This window comes from Strigops habroptila, chromosome 3, assembly GCF_004027225.2.
Source record: "Strigops habroptila isolate Jane chromosome 3, bStrHab1.2.pri, whole genome shotgun sequence".
NCBI classification, from domain to species: domain Eukaryota; kingdom Metazoa; phylum Chordata; class Aves; order Psittaciformes; family Psittacidae; genus Strigops; species Strigops habroptila.
Genome location: NC_044279.2, coordinates 81165326 through 81182087, shown reverse-complemented (window position 1 = coordinate 81182087; position 16762 = coordinate 81165326). Strand labels below are relative to the sequence as shown.

At 43.9% G+C, this 16762-nt stretch overlaps 1 protein-coding gene across 1 annotated transcript in view; it reads right to left on the bottom strand.

The window, feature by feature from the left end:
• Positions 1–16762, bottom strand: part of FRAS1 (Fraser extracellular matrix complex subunit 1) — a 159037-nt gene that overhangs the window by 66990 nt on the left and 75285 nt on the right. Inside the window, 6 exon segments of the mRNA XM_030477972.1 lie at positions 3736–3879; positions 5898–6038; positions 8619–8792; positions 9610–9750; positions 10067–10207; positions 11936–12079. Of these exon segments, the coding sequence (XP_030333832.1) occupies positions 3736–3879; positions 5898–6038; positions 8619–8792; positions 9610–9750; positions 10067–10207; positions 11936–12079 (885 nt within the window).

The window sequence follows — 16762 nt, the reverse complement described above, 5'->3', positions numbered from 1 at the left end:
CATTCTGCACTGACCAGGATTTTTGGTTTGATTTGGTGTTTGGAAGGAGCTTTTTATCTCTCTTTTAAAAGACACAAAAGAGAATTTGTCACACAGACAAGGGAAGTGAACTCTGGAAGTGCAACCATGTTCGCAGGGATCGGCCTGCATCTTCTGGAAAGGGTGGGAGTTTCTCTAGGCAGCATAAGGTGGGAAATCCTGGCACAAATGAGCGCAGACCAAAGCAGGGAAATGATGCTCCGTTTTCCTCCTCTGGCAGCTCAGCTGTTAACTTCTGTAGGAGGTTGCACCCAGCGGCTAAGTGGAGCCAAGCCCCCAGTTTCCCTCTTGCTCTGCTCAGGGAAACTCCAGCTCTTTGTGATGATATCAATGTCTCTTTAAAAGTATGGCAATAGCTCATTAATTTTACAAGGAGCTGAATGCATTTCATGCTGTCAGAGTGTTCCTTCTGGAATTTTAAGAGCAAGGCAGAAAGGCTTGTTACAGGGACCCTCCTGAGTGAGCTCTTCTGGTTTATCTTTGTACATTTTCACAACAGCCTAAGAAAGCAAAGGCCCATGGAGCTGAACAGGGGGATTGGGAGTTCTCTTTCAAGGAAGATGCAGCTGGAAGTTCAGATAGGACCCTGGGGATGTTTTGAGTTTCATTTCGCTCCAGCTGTCCTTGCTACTAATTTTGGTAGGTGGTCCTTTGCATCCTGCATCCAGGAAAGATCAACAAGGCAGCCTCAAGATCAATGAGGAAGCCTCAAGACAGGCATATGATTTATTCAAATCAGAAAGGGCAAGGGTTTATGAGCAGGGCAGCAATTTTAGTGATGGTGCTATTTTTTAGACTGGTGACTGCAACATTTCGTGAAGCTGAAGTTTGCCTTGGACAAGAGGGAGAGGGAAATCAAAGAGTGTTTTCAAACCGGGCAAACAAAAAAAGCAGAAGCCCCAATACTCAAAAGGGGATGGCTAAAGCCATACGCACATTCCTGTACGTACACTTTAGCTATGAAATAAAATTCATCAATTGCTTGCTCTCGAAGAAGATTGGCACAAATTCAGCATGCCCAAACCAGACCGTAGAAACTCATTGATCTTTAGAATCTTGAAGCCATTTTGTCTTTCTTCTGCTTACATTTAAATGCTGCTTTGATAAACTGCTGAAAACGAGATCTTTTTTTTTCTTTCCTATTAACAAGGCAAATGTTCCAATCCTCATTCAGGTAACATGTACAATAACAGCATTAATTCACAGGCAATGGTTTCAAGTGACAGTTGGTTTTCTCCACCCTGTATGAAAGATTTTCCCCTGAAGGTCCATAAAGTATGACAGGTGGCTATAATGCACAACAGTCCCTATAACTTGTAACACAGTTCTGCCTGGAGGGTCAGGAATTCAAGATAAATGGGAAGATAATTGTAAAAATACATCGCTTTGGGAAGCAAAGGAAGAAGCTTTGTTAGACTCTGATGCAAATCATACATTATGCAAGTGTAAGGGGTTTTAATGTTCTCTTTTATGGGACAGCTGCTCTTTAACTGGTAATTAATAACTTGCAAGGGCAAATTTAGCGTTTCAATCAGTACTGCCTGAGAAGAATGAGTGAAATTTAACAACCTGGATGTGGAGCTCTTTATCTCTAGCAGAACTGGCAACACATAACCTTCGCTTAAACATCAGACATAAATTTGGCACAAAGAGCAGCACACCTCAGACTGCAGATCCCAGACCAACGCACAACTTTTTGAAAGGCAACAAATAACTATGAAAAAATTCTTCCCTGTGAGGGTGCTGAGGCGCTGGCACAGGGTGCCCAGAGAAGCTGTGGCTGCCCCGTCCCTGGCAGTGTTCAAGGCCAGGTTGGACACAGGGGCTTGGAGCAACCTGCTCTAGTGGAAGGTGTCCCTGCCCGTGGCAGGGGTTTCGAACTGTATGAGCTTTAAGGTCCCTTCCAACCCAAACCATTCTAGGTTTCTATATTCCTCTACAACTTCAGTTAGACCAAGAAACACTAATGCATCTATGTGCAAGACCACGTGAACATTAAGGGTTCCTATCTGACAAAGAATATCTGTACTGGCCTCCTGATGGCAGGACTTACTCGAGTAAGTCACACAGGAAAAGTAAGGTCAGAGCTGGAAGGAGGAAAGGTGTCTCCTTATGTTCTTACTATGTTGCACTTGGAAAGCCTTCTCTCCTGTTTTGGGGGCATAGATCCAAACACTCAATATTGACACTCAGTGATGCCAGGCACTGCGAACCAAGCTTTGAAAACATGTTTCTACTTTGAGAAGTCTCTGAACGGTGGACCATGTTCATCACCTACAGGGCTCCAAAAAAACCCTCGTTAGTTTGCAAGGAAAGGATGCATCCCCAGCCTGCAATTGCTTTGGAGCCCAGAAAGCCAGGAAAGGTTCTTTGCAGACAATTCATCACTGTCCGTGCCACATATGTGCAGGTCAAACCTTGCCCTCCACACTGCCTGAGCGAGCCCATTTGCAGTTTCAGCTTCTTATTATTCCCAGGCACTGTGACTTCTAGCTAATCCCCTGGGATCTGGGGAGCAAGCATATTGCTCCATGACACCTTGCCAAACTTATAGGTAAGAGCAGTCTAAAAGGGATAATTAAAGCACATAGCATGCAGCAAGCAGCAGAGTAAACCCTCCTCGGAAATAACCCTGGTTTATGATGAATGGCAGTAAGTTTTTCCAGTGAAATTTACAGCTGGAAGATGCATTTCCACAGGCCTTTTTTTCACGGGAAGCGTAACGCAAAGTAATGGGAAAATAACGTGGAAGAACTAAAGTGCATACAGCTATGATGTGACAGGACACTAACAAATACCACTGTAGCCCCAGAAATTTTATAGGCCAGAGATAGCTCTTTACACTAAAATGCTGAATTATTTCCATACTGCAATTACTTGACTGTATGAAACATTTTGATTCCTCCACCTGCTTTCCTGTGCGCACACAGAGCTGTAGAATACTTTTAGGACATTTTCCTACTCCTCATATACTTTGCTTCCCACCTCCCTTTGTCTCTGCAGACCAAACAATAACTGTCGTTTAACAGGAAGATGAAGAAATGGTTCATAAAATCAATCTGTGGGGAGCAAAGAAACAAGTCTTTCCTAAAAAAAAACCCAAACATATATAAACAAAAAGAAGGGGAATCATCTGTCTTAAATTGAGGACAATAGCCTCTCAATGGGTATATTTATTATGCCTAATGCATTTTTCCCTTTTCTTGGGATTACTTATCTCACTTGGAACTGTTCAGCCTAGATTAAGCCTCGCACACCATATCTCTTTCTGATAAAGGAAAAAATGGCTTGATAAAGCTCAGGAATTGTTGGAGCAGTTCCCAGGATATGTTTATACGTGTCTGTGTGATGGATTAAAAGGAATTTTTCTCTTTAGACAGATAAATGCAATCACTGGCTTCTGATGATAGGCTTAAGCGCAGGCACGGAGCACCCACAAAGTATAACCCCTATACAGAAATCCTATTATCTCCCAAGAATGCACACAGCAATGCTACCTGTGCCATTTTTTTCTTTAAGGCCCTTAAAGAAAACTTCTCTGAATCACAAATATTTCCTTAACTCACTTCACTGAAGCTCTGTGCAGGAGCTAAGCAGCTTTCCTGGCTCTGGGTCCCCCAGGCGTGGCTCTACAATGTCAGACTGGCCCAGAAAGATCATCACACTGTATGGCTGATGCCATCTCCTCTTACTTACCCACACAATATCCCACCAGGTTGAGATACTGCTCTTCCTTGCAGCTAGTCCTGCACTTTCCACTGGCTAGAGTCGCGTGGGGATGGCAGGTTAAGCACTCCAGATCAGAAGGGCCATGGCATGTCTTGCAGGATGGATGACAGGCTGGGAAGACAATCAACACTTGTTGTTACGCTCTTGGTATAGTCCACCTTACACTCTCCCTTCCTCAAAAAGCCAACCTTTATAATAATCATCTACAAAACACAGACATAAAATGACCTCCTAGCATCAGCGACTGTAGAGTTGTGGATTGGAAGACTCTTACATCCTCGTTTTCAATAAACAAGATGAGAAATGAGTTGTCAATTTAAAAACATGATCTGTTCTCTGCATTAATCAAGGTACAGATCTATACAAAACATAAAATATAAAGAGATTAGCCCTTTTATTCCTCTCTCTACCACATGCTTGTGCATGTAAGAAAGAGAGTGGGATGCACAAGGGAGATAAATTAAACATCTTGGGATTGTATCAACATTATAGTGGCATGAGTTTGGTAATCCCAAGTAGAAAATCCAGGAATGATTTCTGCACAAAGCCCTCCCAAACCAAAACCTACGAAACCTGAATGCCAGGCCAGCTCATTAGCTACCCTGCCTGCTAAAAGCTCAACAAAAGACTGCAGATAAAGTGGTTAAGACTGCTCAAAAATATTTCACTCAGACTGCTTTTGTATCCTTCCACCTTCAAAGACAGATGCCACATTTCCATGATTTCCATGCTGCAGATCTGAGGGAGACAGAAATACTACAGCTAATGATCTGTAAAAAAATATAATCTTAAAAACTACTTTCAAAGCTCTGTTATGAATAAAACATAACTTAAAAGATCTCCCACCTCAGGACTCTCCCAGGCTACATACAATTGCCCACTCCCCACATGGAAGCTGGGTGTTTAAGATGAAATGTGTCATGCCCCAACACCTTTCTCAGCTTCTCGAAATCATGCCCATGAATCCAGTGTTCAAAAGGAAGACTCGGTTTTCTTAGACACACATGTATTAACTGAGCATCGCTGTTCAAAACCAGCAGGAGATGTAAGCTGGCAGCAGACAGAAAGATGCTTCTTTCCTGACACTGACATTTTGTTTCTAAGACATTTACGTAAGCTTGAAACTGCCTAATGCAGCATGCAGCAGTTACCTCAGCTCTAAGGTGGCAGTGCACAACCTCAAACTTGATGAATCTTTACAATGGCTTGCCAAATAAATGTATTTATAGAGTTGTTCCCTGGACAAATAAATAGAGTAATGGACTTTAGAAGAGGTTTGCCTCTGTAAATTTGAGGCCTTCCAGGGAAGCAACCAGTAAATTTCTCAGTGTGCCAGAACAGATATATGGATGCCTGACCCAATGAATTGATTATAAAATAGGAGACAACTTTCAGTTAACCTTGAAAGGACTCATCAGATTTCAAACGCCTGCTTTTCCTCACCCATCATACTTAGCAGCTCATAATGAACAGCATAGTGCAAAAGCCACCATTTTTTCAAGGGGCGAACAGGATTTAATCGTTGCAGTCACTCAGAAGGTCAGTAATCACATTCATCTGTGTAGATGAGCTCAAACAAGCTGAAAGAAGGCCACTGGCTGACTGGTGGGCAAGGCTGAGGCACGAATAAATAGTGCTGTCCTCACTACTGATCAGGCATATTCATACATGTAATGGCTTTTCTCCTCTATCGGCAGAATACCTTCCTTCTACACCCAGCCCTATAGCCAGGAGTGGATATAAAATATAGGTAATTTCTATGGACAATATGCTTATCTAGCCTAATAAAAGCAGACCATTTTTCAGTGTTGCCTGGTAAAGGGTTTTTTCTACAGTGCACTGGCTAAGAACATCATCTGAGCTACTGAAATGAAACTCAAAATATCTTCAGGGAAACAGTCCAGAGGAACAAAATTGATTGTAATTTACGATTCAATGTGTACACCTCTTTCCCATTAGGAGGAGATTCCGTTTCCTGGAATTGGACTACCCTATTCTCCCCTGAAAACACTTAAATAGCCTCATATAAATCTGACAGCATCTCTAATTACATCGAGAAATGCACTACAAAACGTGCACGCAATGAAATTCAGCAGTATCAGCTGCAGGTGCCTGCATTATGCACTCACAGTAGCAGTGATCTTTGTGGCTGAACAGCCCCTCCGGGCACTCAGAGAGGCATCTGCCCTCAAGCAGGACGTGGGAAGACGGACAAGCCGTGCAGTCCTGGGAAGTGTTCCCCACGCAGGCTGCACAGGAGGGGTGGCACTCTGCAGGGAAGGGAAAAATAACATGACAGACAGGCAAATTATTTCTAGCTTATTTTGGTTGTTACTGTCCTAAAGTATGGCTAGATTGCTTTCTCCCCAGTGAAGGTATTTCCTTTAGAGGATTCTCTGCTTGTGAAAGGTTGAAAGGGCAGGAGTACAAAGGTTGTATAGCACATTTCTTCAAGATAAGGAGCAAGCACAGACAGCTGCATATTTAATCTTCCTTTGCACCCACACAATTCATTACTGAAACTGTGCTGAGATGTACAATGCTGTGTAATTCCATTTTCCCTAGAAGAACTGTGAGGGTCTGAAAACTTACCAGATTCTGAAATCATCTTTCACTATCATCCTACAGTTACTCTGGGAAGGAGTTTCTATCCATCACCACTGCATGGTTATCACCAGCCATTCTGGAGCAGTAAGAGCAAATATACACAAAGGTGGGCTGCACACTTTACAGCTAGTGAAGTGAACACTCATTACAAGGATGATTCAGCCAGAATGAAAAGAGTGCAATTAAAAAGTTAGATTTCACCTTTACTGGTACTGACCCTAAACCAAGCCATCTTAAACTAAATAATCTGATTAATTGAATAAACTCATTAGTTAAAAACCTTATTTCTTAGAGTAGTGACTTGAGGCACATGTTCTGCGGTGCGAGTCTTCACTGAACACAAAGAGAGACTTCCTGCCCTCTAGGAAGACAAGACAGACACAGGGCTGGAGAGAAGAAATGAAATGGAATGAAATGATTTACACAAGAACACTCAGCTGTCTGCAAGAGAGGCAGGGAGATAAACCAGGGATCTTCATCACAAATGCAACATCTCCGTGACTCTCTTTGGCTCAAGTGACTCAAATTGTATCAGAGAGAAACTTCTTATGGTTTCATCAGGGAAATTTCAAGCATTAGAGAAATATAGAGATATTTATTTCTGTTGTTTGGTGAGAAATTCCCAACCACACATGTAAAACCTTCAAATCCAGCACTTTAACCTGCTCCTGTTTGACACAGCTAGTGCAGGCATGGTATACATCTGTCGTGGGTTTACTTTTTCAAAAAGGTGCAACTACAAGCTTTACATCAGTATTTTACAGGGGTAGCTCAAAGTCTGCAATCTTGAATCTTCATACCCTTCTGCAATAAATCAAACTGCTATTGTAATGCCATTACAATAACAGCAGAGCTAATAACACATGGGGCTGTGCCGGCATTCTTGCCCACTGACATAATTCAGCACTGCCAGTGAACTCTGCTCAGGCCTGTTTGTACAGGTCTGTTCTCCCACCTGAGGCAGTGCTATATGGATTTCTTCACTCTGTTTCTATACTATAACCTGGACTCAGCCAAGAAAACCCATCAGATGCCAAGGAACAGCCACTGAATGGATTGGAGGCTCTACACTAATGCCTTCAGGTATTAATCCAAAGCATTATGGTCTGTGTAGGTCACTGTTAAAGACAGAATCATTCCTCCTCCCCCCCCCAAAAAAAAATGCCATCTCTTCCTCCCTTAAGATCCATTAAGGCAAAAAAGTGAGCTTGTACAGACTCTTTCCCCCAAGTTGAGATGAAGAGATAAAATAAAAATAAATGGATCTGAAATTCTGTCCACTTGTACAAAAAGTTTTTTCAACAAGAATAAACAGCCATCTCTAGCATTGTTGCTACTGTTATTACTATTACTTTACTTTAGCACTGTAGAGTCACTCTCTCCATTCCTGAGAGAGTACCTCCATCCTCTGACTTTCACAGGGGGAAATCACTACCATTTCTGAAAGTATTATTTCTCCTTAGGCTTAGGGTGGGCTGTGTTGGCACAAGATGTTCAGTCTAACCTCTCAGCCTGCTTCTGTCTGCATTGTTTTCAGGATACTGCAGTCTGTTTGTTGTAGTGATACGCACACTGGCTGCCACAAGCTCTGTACAGCCAGACTGGCTTCCTGATCCACCCAGTAAACATTCCTTCATGAAGTCCACCACAGTTTTCTCTCAGAGCAGTGGGAAACCACATATATATCCCAAATGTACACCACATTTGCCTCTTTTCCAAACTCTAGTCTTCATGGAAATGCTTCCCACTTGGTATTTCAGGAGCAGTGATGGCATATATGCTGCAGGGCATGTATCAGAAGAGCTTCCTCAAAAGACAAGACTGCTGTGGGATGTCTTGACCTGCTCCAAGGGCTAACAAGGAGAAAGCTCAGTCTCTTCTGAAAAGGATTTAAGGACTGATCCTGCTTCAAAATATGTCAGCGGTAAAAATCAAATACTCAACCCCAGTGAAAAGAAAGCTAAGCTCAACTAAGCTAAGCTGTGCAGACTTGAACAGTCATCTAAAACAAAACAAAAACCCCTACATCCTTTAGTCATAAATCACATGTAGAGTGTATTTTCCCTCAAAAGTACTGGTATATGCCATTGTCTGAAAGTTACTGAGTTTAAACACTCCTGATTCTCACAAGGCAAACATAGCTCAAATCACATAAGGATCAATCATCATACAAAATCACCCTGACCACCCAAACCCCAGTGCAGCCCTGTGGCTTGGAACAGCCATTCCCATCCTCTCCTCACCTCTGCAGACTCCTGCGCTGTCCATGTAGAACTGGGCTTGGCAGTGAGAGAGGCAAAGGCCATGTAGGGCTCCTACCATAGGCTGGTGAGGCTGCAGCACATCGTCTGGTGCCCTGCACTGCTGGCAGTGAGAGGCCCCGGGGCCAACGCAGGCGCGGCAGGATGGGTGGCAGCCTGTGCACAAGTCAAGAGAGCAGTCAGAGGCACAGCTCTGGGGAAAACACTGGTTTGGACCCTCTTGTTCTTTCCTCTTTCCAGTTCTGTATTACTGTAGACAGTCTGATACTCAAAGAGCTAGCAAAGAGTATACGCTTTGCAGCAACTCACCAGCTAAGAAATCTGTTCCATAAAGAGATGGGGTGTTGTATTTTCTATAATGGAACAGGGATTTTAAAAAAATAGCCCTCAGCCCCAAATAACAGCTCTTTCCTTGAATAAAGCTGATGAACAAATAATGTTGGGGAAAATCTGCAGTATCATACCACAGGCAGTCAATTTTCCTTTAATTTCTGAACTGCAATGGTGAACACAATCTCACTAGGAGAGACAGCAAGAAATGACAGTACGAAGGGCTCACAGGAAGCATAAATTCATCTTCCCAATTTTCAGGTTTTCCACTTCTGCACAAATTACCTCGGTCATAGCAAACTAAGTAGGTGTGTGCAGACTTTCATCCACCTCTTAGCTCATGTCAAGAAAACTTGGAAGCAATGTACGGTTATTTCAACAGAACAGGGGAACAAAAAAGTCCCCAGGATAAATAAATCCTGAGGGTGTGAATGCAGAAAGTATTTGAGAAAATTTGGGGTTTTTTTCTCAAAGTAGAAAACAAGCAGCAGGCAAACACAATGAGGAATTACTCATTGACCAGTGAAGCATAGGATAAAGGATCAACATCCTAGCTGAGTACTCTGAGCACAGCCCAACAAAAGCCAATATAGGTACACTGGTTTATAGCAGCTGAGGAACTTACTCCAGGTATGCAGCTTACCCTTGCAGACATCATGATCCTGGTAAAAACCCTCTCCACAGCCCTGCAGGCACTGGCCCCACCGCAACACCAGAGGAAAGGAGCAGGAGGTGCAGTGATTGGCCAGAGGTCCCTCACACGTGGAGCATGAATCATGACAAGCTGACAAAGAAACCAAGTACACAGAACTGAAACATCCTGGTTTTTCCCTTGATTTTTTTCTCCTTAAGATTTTTTTCTATCCTCCTTGAGTGTTGCTGACTACAGCCCCCTCCAGCCAACAATGACAATTCCCAGCTGGCATGATATTGAGCTACGTAAACTAAAGAGAGCAGAAGTACACCTGTATTAATAACTAGTAACAGTAATAACTGTCACTCACAAGGTGTTTTGAATATGTATCTCAGTCTGTCTTAATATGCTTCACAAGGCAAGGAGCTGACAGCCTTAGAAACAGTCATGCAAATACGTCTCTTACCTCTGCATCTTCCCTTGCTACTCGGGAAATATCCAGCTGGGCACTCCAAAATGCACTTCCCGTCATGTAAGAACTTATCTGAAGCACAGGTCAAACATCTGGGTTGGTCTGAGTAGCATGTTTCACAGGACTGGTCACAAGCTGCCCAAAAGGATAGCTCATTAATGAAATGCACTCAATGAGCAAAGAGCAACAGAGCCACCAACATGGCCACACAGATAAAATAAACCAAACCGTGCCTTGTCCTAAAGAAAGACATATCTTTAAACATTGCTCTCCAGCACAAGTAACATTTCACACTTCCCTGGAATAAGCAATAATATTAATGGAGATAGATGTGTCAGTGCAGACAGGTCTCCACTGACCTGTATCCCGTCTAGGACTCTGAGTAAGTACAAATACGAGGAGTGGGTCTACACCAGCGCTCCCTCCCCTCCTGACACAACCCCTCCAGCTAAGGCAGTATGTTTTTCCTGCTCACCAACAGTTTGTGAAGACACAGCACCATTCTGAATGATTTTATGTATGAAAACCACCTCATAACTCTTTGTACAACTAAGATCAGTTATCAGACTGTTCAGGAAGTAAAAGGTGGAGGAAAAGTTGATTAAAAAAACCTGTAATCCCTCCCTTTCTTCAAGTCAAAGTTTTAAGTGTGAAAGTGCATCTAAATTCAAGCATGATAAAGTTTCTTATCAATCCCTGCAGTCTATATTCTCCCAGACAGTCAGTTCCTAAGATAACTGACCTGTTGCCTAAGAGCACTATGAAACTCTGGCTTCCCTAAGTCAGTAACACTAACGCTGCTGTATATTCAGAAGAGCCAAGCATTTTACTTAAACAATTCGTGTTTCTTTTCACCAAATGGTCTCTCCTTAAAACAGCTTACACTTCTCTGGTTGGGTATCAAAATGCACGTTTTTGGTAGAAGATGCAAGGCCTCAATCCTGGAGGCTGTGAGGAACAGCTATGCAATTTTGAGGAAATCCCTGACAATAAAAATCAAAATTATGGCCAAGCTGCATCTAAGTTAAATTTCTTTTCGAGCTTAAATGATTTTCAGCTACACGTGTAAGATTTCAAGCCTGGACACTTCCAAACACAGGTGAGTAACACTTACTGGTACAGACATCAAACCAAACTGAAGGGGAACCTGGCCAAAGTGAAATTCATCCAGAAGTGGTCAGAATAGCAACAATTTTCTCAAGACCCTTCAAGGTCTGAAGCCCTTTACAGCTAGCTGTGGTTCAGACCTGCATGAAGGCAGAAAACCCCTTTGTCATCTCTACTGACTCTGACGGACAGTCCTTCAAAGCAGCTACCAGGAGGTGGCTGCCACCAAAAATCAGACTTGACCTGAATGGCTGTGGCAGATTTTACATTATATATTTATTTGAGATTTTTCCCCCCTTTCATGATCTGTTTGACTTAGGTCTTATAATTCCCTCCAGCCATCTCTTCCCCTTTTCTCAGCAAACCTTCCCAGCTTCCCAGTCTCATCTGTTGTGCAGGTATTAGTCACTGTGATGCTGAATTATAATCAAATTTACAGAAACCTGCTGGCAAAAGCCATTTTTCTTCATGCAGACAAATGGATTTGTCAAGCCCTCAGACATAACTCAGTTAGGCTTTCAAGCTGTTCAGTGAAGGGGAAAAAACCTTAAACCTTTCAGCATCTGATTAACTTAAATGAATTAACAATCTTACAAACAGCAGCTTTCCTCATCTGATATTTATGCACAAGGTGCATCGGCCTTCTTAGACATGAGCAAAACCACAGCTGCTGCACAGCTAAATGAAATATTGATTCCTTTTTTGCAGAGCATTTCTTAAACTTCTTGCAATTGGAGGAAGAAAACAGGTATTTACCACTGCAGATTCCATCCTTGGTATAAAATCCCTGTCCACAGCTGGCCACGCAGAGCCCTGCTTTTAGCATGTGTGATGGGTCTTTGCAGGCCAAACAATTGTTCTCAGCAGCACCCCAGCATGAGGAACAGGACTCGTGACAAGCTGCAGGGAAGAAAGGTGCAGGATTAACAAACAATCACCTTCCAACCATCTCTTTAAAATGAAGAGTTTGCAGTAATCCACTTTTTTGTGCAGTTTTGCTCCTTAAACTCATAGGCATTCCCTGCTTCAGAAAAGGAGAACAAAAAAACATCGTTAGTATGTTTTATCCCAGCCGTCTCAGGGGTACAATTTACAGCTTCATTTTGTACGTGCAATGTGACATGCAGTATGATTACATGTAGCTGTAATCAGACTAGAAGGAGTGTTGGTAACACTGTTAAGTCCTGTTCATCCTGGTGCTAGGGGCTGTACAAGCACAAAGGGAAAAGGGAAAAGATTCCATCACATGCTTCTTAAAAAATGCAATCAGATCCTTGCAGCGGCTACTGACATTACCCCAGCTTCATGTACGAACACAGAATTAGGCTGCAGGGCTGCAATCAAAATCCTGCTAAATTAAAACCAAGAGAGCCTACTTCCAGAAACAACTTCTGCCCTTCCAGGACTCTGCGCGGGAGCAGAAGAACTGATTTCCAGCTGTTGGTCGATCTGGTCAAGTAGGGCAGAAGGCAGAAATCCTCACATGATCAGATTGAGTAATTCCTGGGGAAAGGCGGGAACTGGGAAAAGGTCTGGTACAGCAGGCATTGCCCATCTTTTCCTTGACATTGCCAGCAGAAGAGAAGTGGCATTCCCTCATGGAGTTGAGATACCAGGTACTTTTCTCTCCTGGTGAGCCATGGTTGGGACACAGTAATATTTCGGGTATTCCTGAAGTATATCACATTCCTGCAATGCAGGCAGGATAAATGCTCTCTCTGTGGCATCTGGGTATAGGAACACAGAGGCAGAACAAAGCGATCCTCGAGCATGATCATATAATAGAATCACAGACTGGTTTGTATTGGAAGGGACCTTAAAGCTCACCCAGTTCCAACCCCCTGCCATGGGCAGGGACACCCTCCACTAGACCAGGTTGCTCCAAGCCCCTGTGTCCAACCTGGCCTTGAACACTGCCAGGGATGGGGCAGCCACAGCTTCTCTGGGAAAAGTCTGTGCCAGCGCCTCAGCACCCTCACAGGGAACAACTTCTTCCTAATGCCTAATCTAAATCTCCCCTCTGTCAGCTTAAAGCCATTCCCCCTTGTCCTGTCACTACAGGCCCTTGCAGAAAGCCCCTCTCCAGATTTCTTGTCAGCCCCTTTAGGTACTGGAAGGCTGATTTACAATTAAACTAGTAACTATATGGAGATCAATTCTGCCTCCCCAAAGAGCCGTTGACCGAACTACCTTGTTACCTTATTTGAAGCTGTGCAAGTTCAGCTGTGAGGGAAATTCAGCCCACTGTGGCTCCTGCTGATGGAATCCGTGATGCAGACTCATGTTAAATCCTGTGCCATCAGTGCTTGCAGGAACTGCAAATTACAGTTCTTGTAGCTATTAGATTTTTTTCTCGATTACATGCAAATATGTTCCAAAGATGTTCTTACTTTATTATTTCACAATAAGGCAGGTACTTGCTTGTGCTCCCAGACCAAGGCAGGTGGGAGAAACCAGAACTTTATGACATTTGCCCTCTACCCACAGACATGTTGAAAGTTGCAGCCAGTGAAGAAAAACTCACCTCTGATTAGTCTCAGCATAAGGAAGGAAAATAGCAGCTCATCCACATGAGTAAGAGCACATTTACATACAGAACAGTGACCAAAGCAAACACCTTCCTGCCAAAATAAACACCCTAAGTGAGAGACAATTCATCCTCTCCCCAGTAAGAGGGGAAATTGTTTGCCATAAGTAAGCTTACAGCAAACCAGTGATCACCACTACTTGCATCTCACTCCTGTTTTGCATGGTTTCTATGCTGCTTCTGTCTGCTTCAGGCCATAGCTACTCTTGGATATGACATGAGATGGAGCACCTATGTTTGTGCTTACATATGAGTTGCACCGCACAACTTAACATAAACACCCCATTTTAGTGGACGTCACTGCTCCCAGAGGCAGGGAAGTGTTAACACCTCCATCTCCTACACATGGAACTGAAACACAGAGATGGGATGTGACATGCATGGGGTTAGAACAGGGAGTGTTGAGGGGAGCAAGACAAGAGACATGTGAGTTCATGCCCAGCACATGGTCCTTTGACATTCTGGATGTTCCTTCTCCACACTTTCACCTTCCTTTATTTTCCTGTTTCTCATCTTCTTCTACTGTCTTGTAACTAGCTGTTTGCTTTCCCCCTTCTCACCTTGCTGAATCTTTTTTCCCCCCACCTTATTCCTGATCTCTCCAGAATGCTGTGGCTCTCCTAGTTCCTGAATAATTCTATGTGAGGAGTGTCTCATAAGGATGCTGGGCATCCTGTACCCGGAAGGATCTTCCCCCGGAATCCTACCGCAAGTGCCATCACCACTATCAAGCACATCTAATTGTGGTTGAATCAATCACAACACAATGTTGTTTTCAAACACAATGTTCCAATTCCGAACATCCCATCTCAAGGTAAAGATTGTGCACACTTTTCTGCTTCAGTTAATAATTTCCCTTGCTGATGAAAAGCTGCATCTCATTTCAGCTTGCATCATTCTCAGGGCGTGTCTACACTTAAAAGTTAACTGCAGAGTTCATGCTGCAGATTCTTAAGTACCGAAATGTCCTCACTTCACCTTCCAGATGTGAGCATTTTGCTCCTCCCTGAGCTCACTCTAACTTTCAACATCTTCTTGAAAGAGTGAACACCAGGACTTGGATCCTCTAATTATAGACTTCCTACTGCACAGCTCGACCCCCTTGCTGTTAACCTGCCTCAGTATGTTGACACATCAACACACCCAGTTATGTGCAAAGTTCTCAACTCCTCTCTGGAGATGCTGCTCTTATCCCAGAGATGCTTTCCACTCCTGGCAGCCTGGCCCCCAGGTTCTGTTTTTAAACAGTCAGCCTTGCATAAAGGTGTATTAAAAACACACTTTTGATGATAGCCAGGTCAGTTGGTCAAATGTGCTTCAGCTCCCGCCATGGACCGTTTACTGCCTGCACTAGACCAAGTGCTCCTGAGCACTTCCTCACCTCAATCTCTTCTCTCAAGCAGCTGCCTCCAGCACACTCCCAGTGTCATACTTCTAGTGGAGAATCCTGCAACAACCAGACTCCAGCCAGGTAACGATGCAAACCAACACAGTCTGCAGGCCAAAGGAGTGCAAGATCTTACTTCATTCCCTCTCTCCAGTTCCCAGTTGGCTCTTACTGGCCCTTGGCAAAGATCCTGCAAATCTGCTCCTGGGTATCACAGCAGCCTTCAAGTCTTGTAGTGAGGCAGCTGTCGTGTTAAAATTGCATGTCTTCCTAGACAGGGGATGACTTTTGTGTGGTATCTCAGCTATGCAAAGGCTACAGAGAGATGAAGTACAACCGACCAGAGGTCATGAGGCCTTCTGAGAAGCTGCAGTGAATTTGGCAAACTGATAGGAAACAGATCCTCGGGACTTCAAGCTACTAGATAGAATCCAGGCCCAAACGGCTTCTTTGGGCAGAAACGGACGAAATCCAAGCAGCAGAGCTTGGAAGAAAGGAAGGAAAAAGGAGAAAGAAAGCAACCTGATTTTTAGCAAGAGAGACACATTTAACATTTGGAAGCAGTGCAAAAGACTCAAGGATCAGTAACAATTTCCTCAGGTGGGCCAACAAAAAGAAATGCTTGCAGCAAGAGACTCAGCTCTGACGCACTGCTCCAGTTACTAGCTCTGCTCTGCAAGCCCTCCCCATGAAGAGCCTCCCTGGACTCATCCAACACAGCCATTTCTGTATGCGAGGTGGCAAGTGCCTCCAGGAGTTATCAGCTGCCAGTCTCCAGGTGACAGACACGCACAGCCTGATTCATGCTCCTACAGATCCAATCCTTCACTTCTCCTGCTTGCAGCGACACGTACCGGGCAATTTATTTTCAGATGTCTTGAGGACTTTTTTGTCACAAGTCCAGCAGCTACTAAATCCCAGCCAATATCTCCACTCTGCCATCAGACGGTACAACTGCAGCTGGAATTGTAAGCAATGGGCCCCCAGGACCTGGGTTCATGCAGCTGGAAGAGCAGCCTCGATCCATTCCTGCCCTGTGTTTATGCACACTCACGCACACCCTGCCTGCAGAAGCTTTGGCTCTTCTAGCACTGCCTGACTCAACAGCTGCTCCTTGCCCCAACAGTCACCACCTCCACTGAAAAAGCAGGGGAAGAAATGGAAGCATTCAGTGAGCCACTGTCAGCTAAAACAGCTTTGCCTACAGCAACTAAGCAGCTGTGTGAAAATAAATGAACAGATGTGACTGCATCACCAGGGAACTGCTTTCACCCTTCCTGGCTGGTTTCAGTTCAGATTTGTAGGGGCTATTCTGCATTGCCTCCTCCCTTCAGCGCGGATACTGGACTTTTATATGCAAGGCCCTGCAGCTTAACCAGACATTGCTGCTGAAGAAAAGATATTCAAGAGAGTGTAGTCAACCTTCCAGCTTGGATGGAAGGTCAATAGGGTGTGCAATTACTCTGCCTCTGCTGACATGATAGTATTCATTAAGCTGCAGTGACATGTCTTTCCAGAAAATCAATGTTGAACAGATGAAACTTCCAGGGTCTCACTTCTTGGTTAAAGCAAGAGTACTCCAGTGGCTCCTGAGCCAATGGGTTTTCTT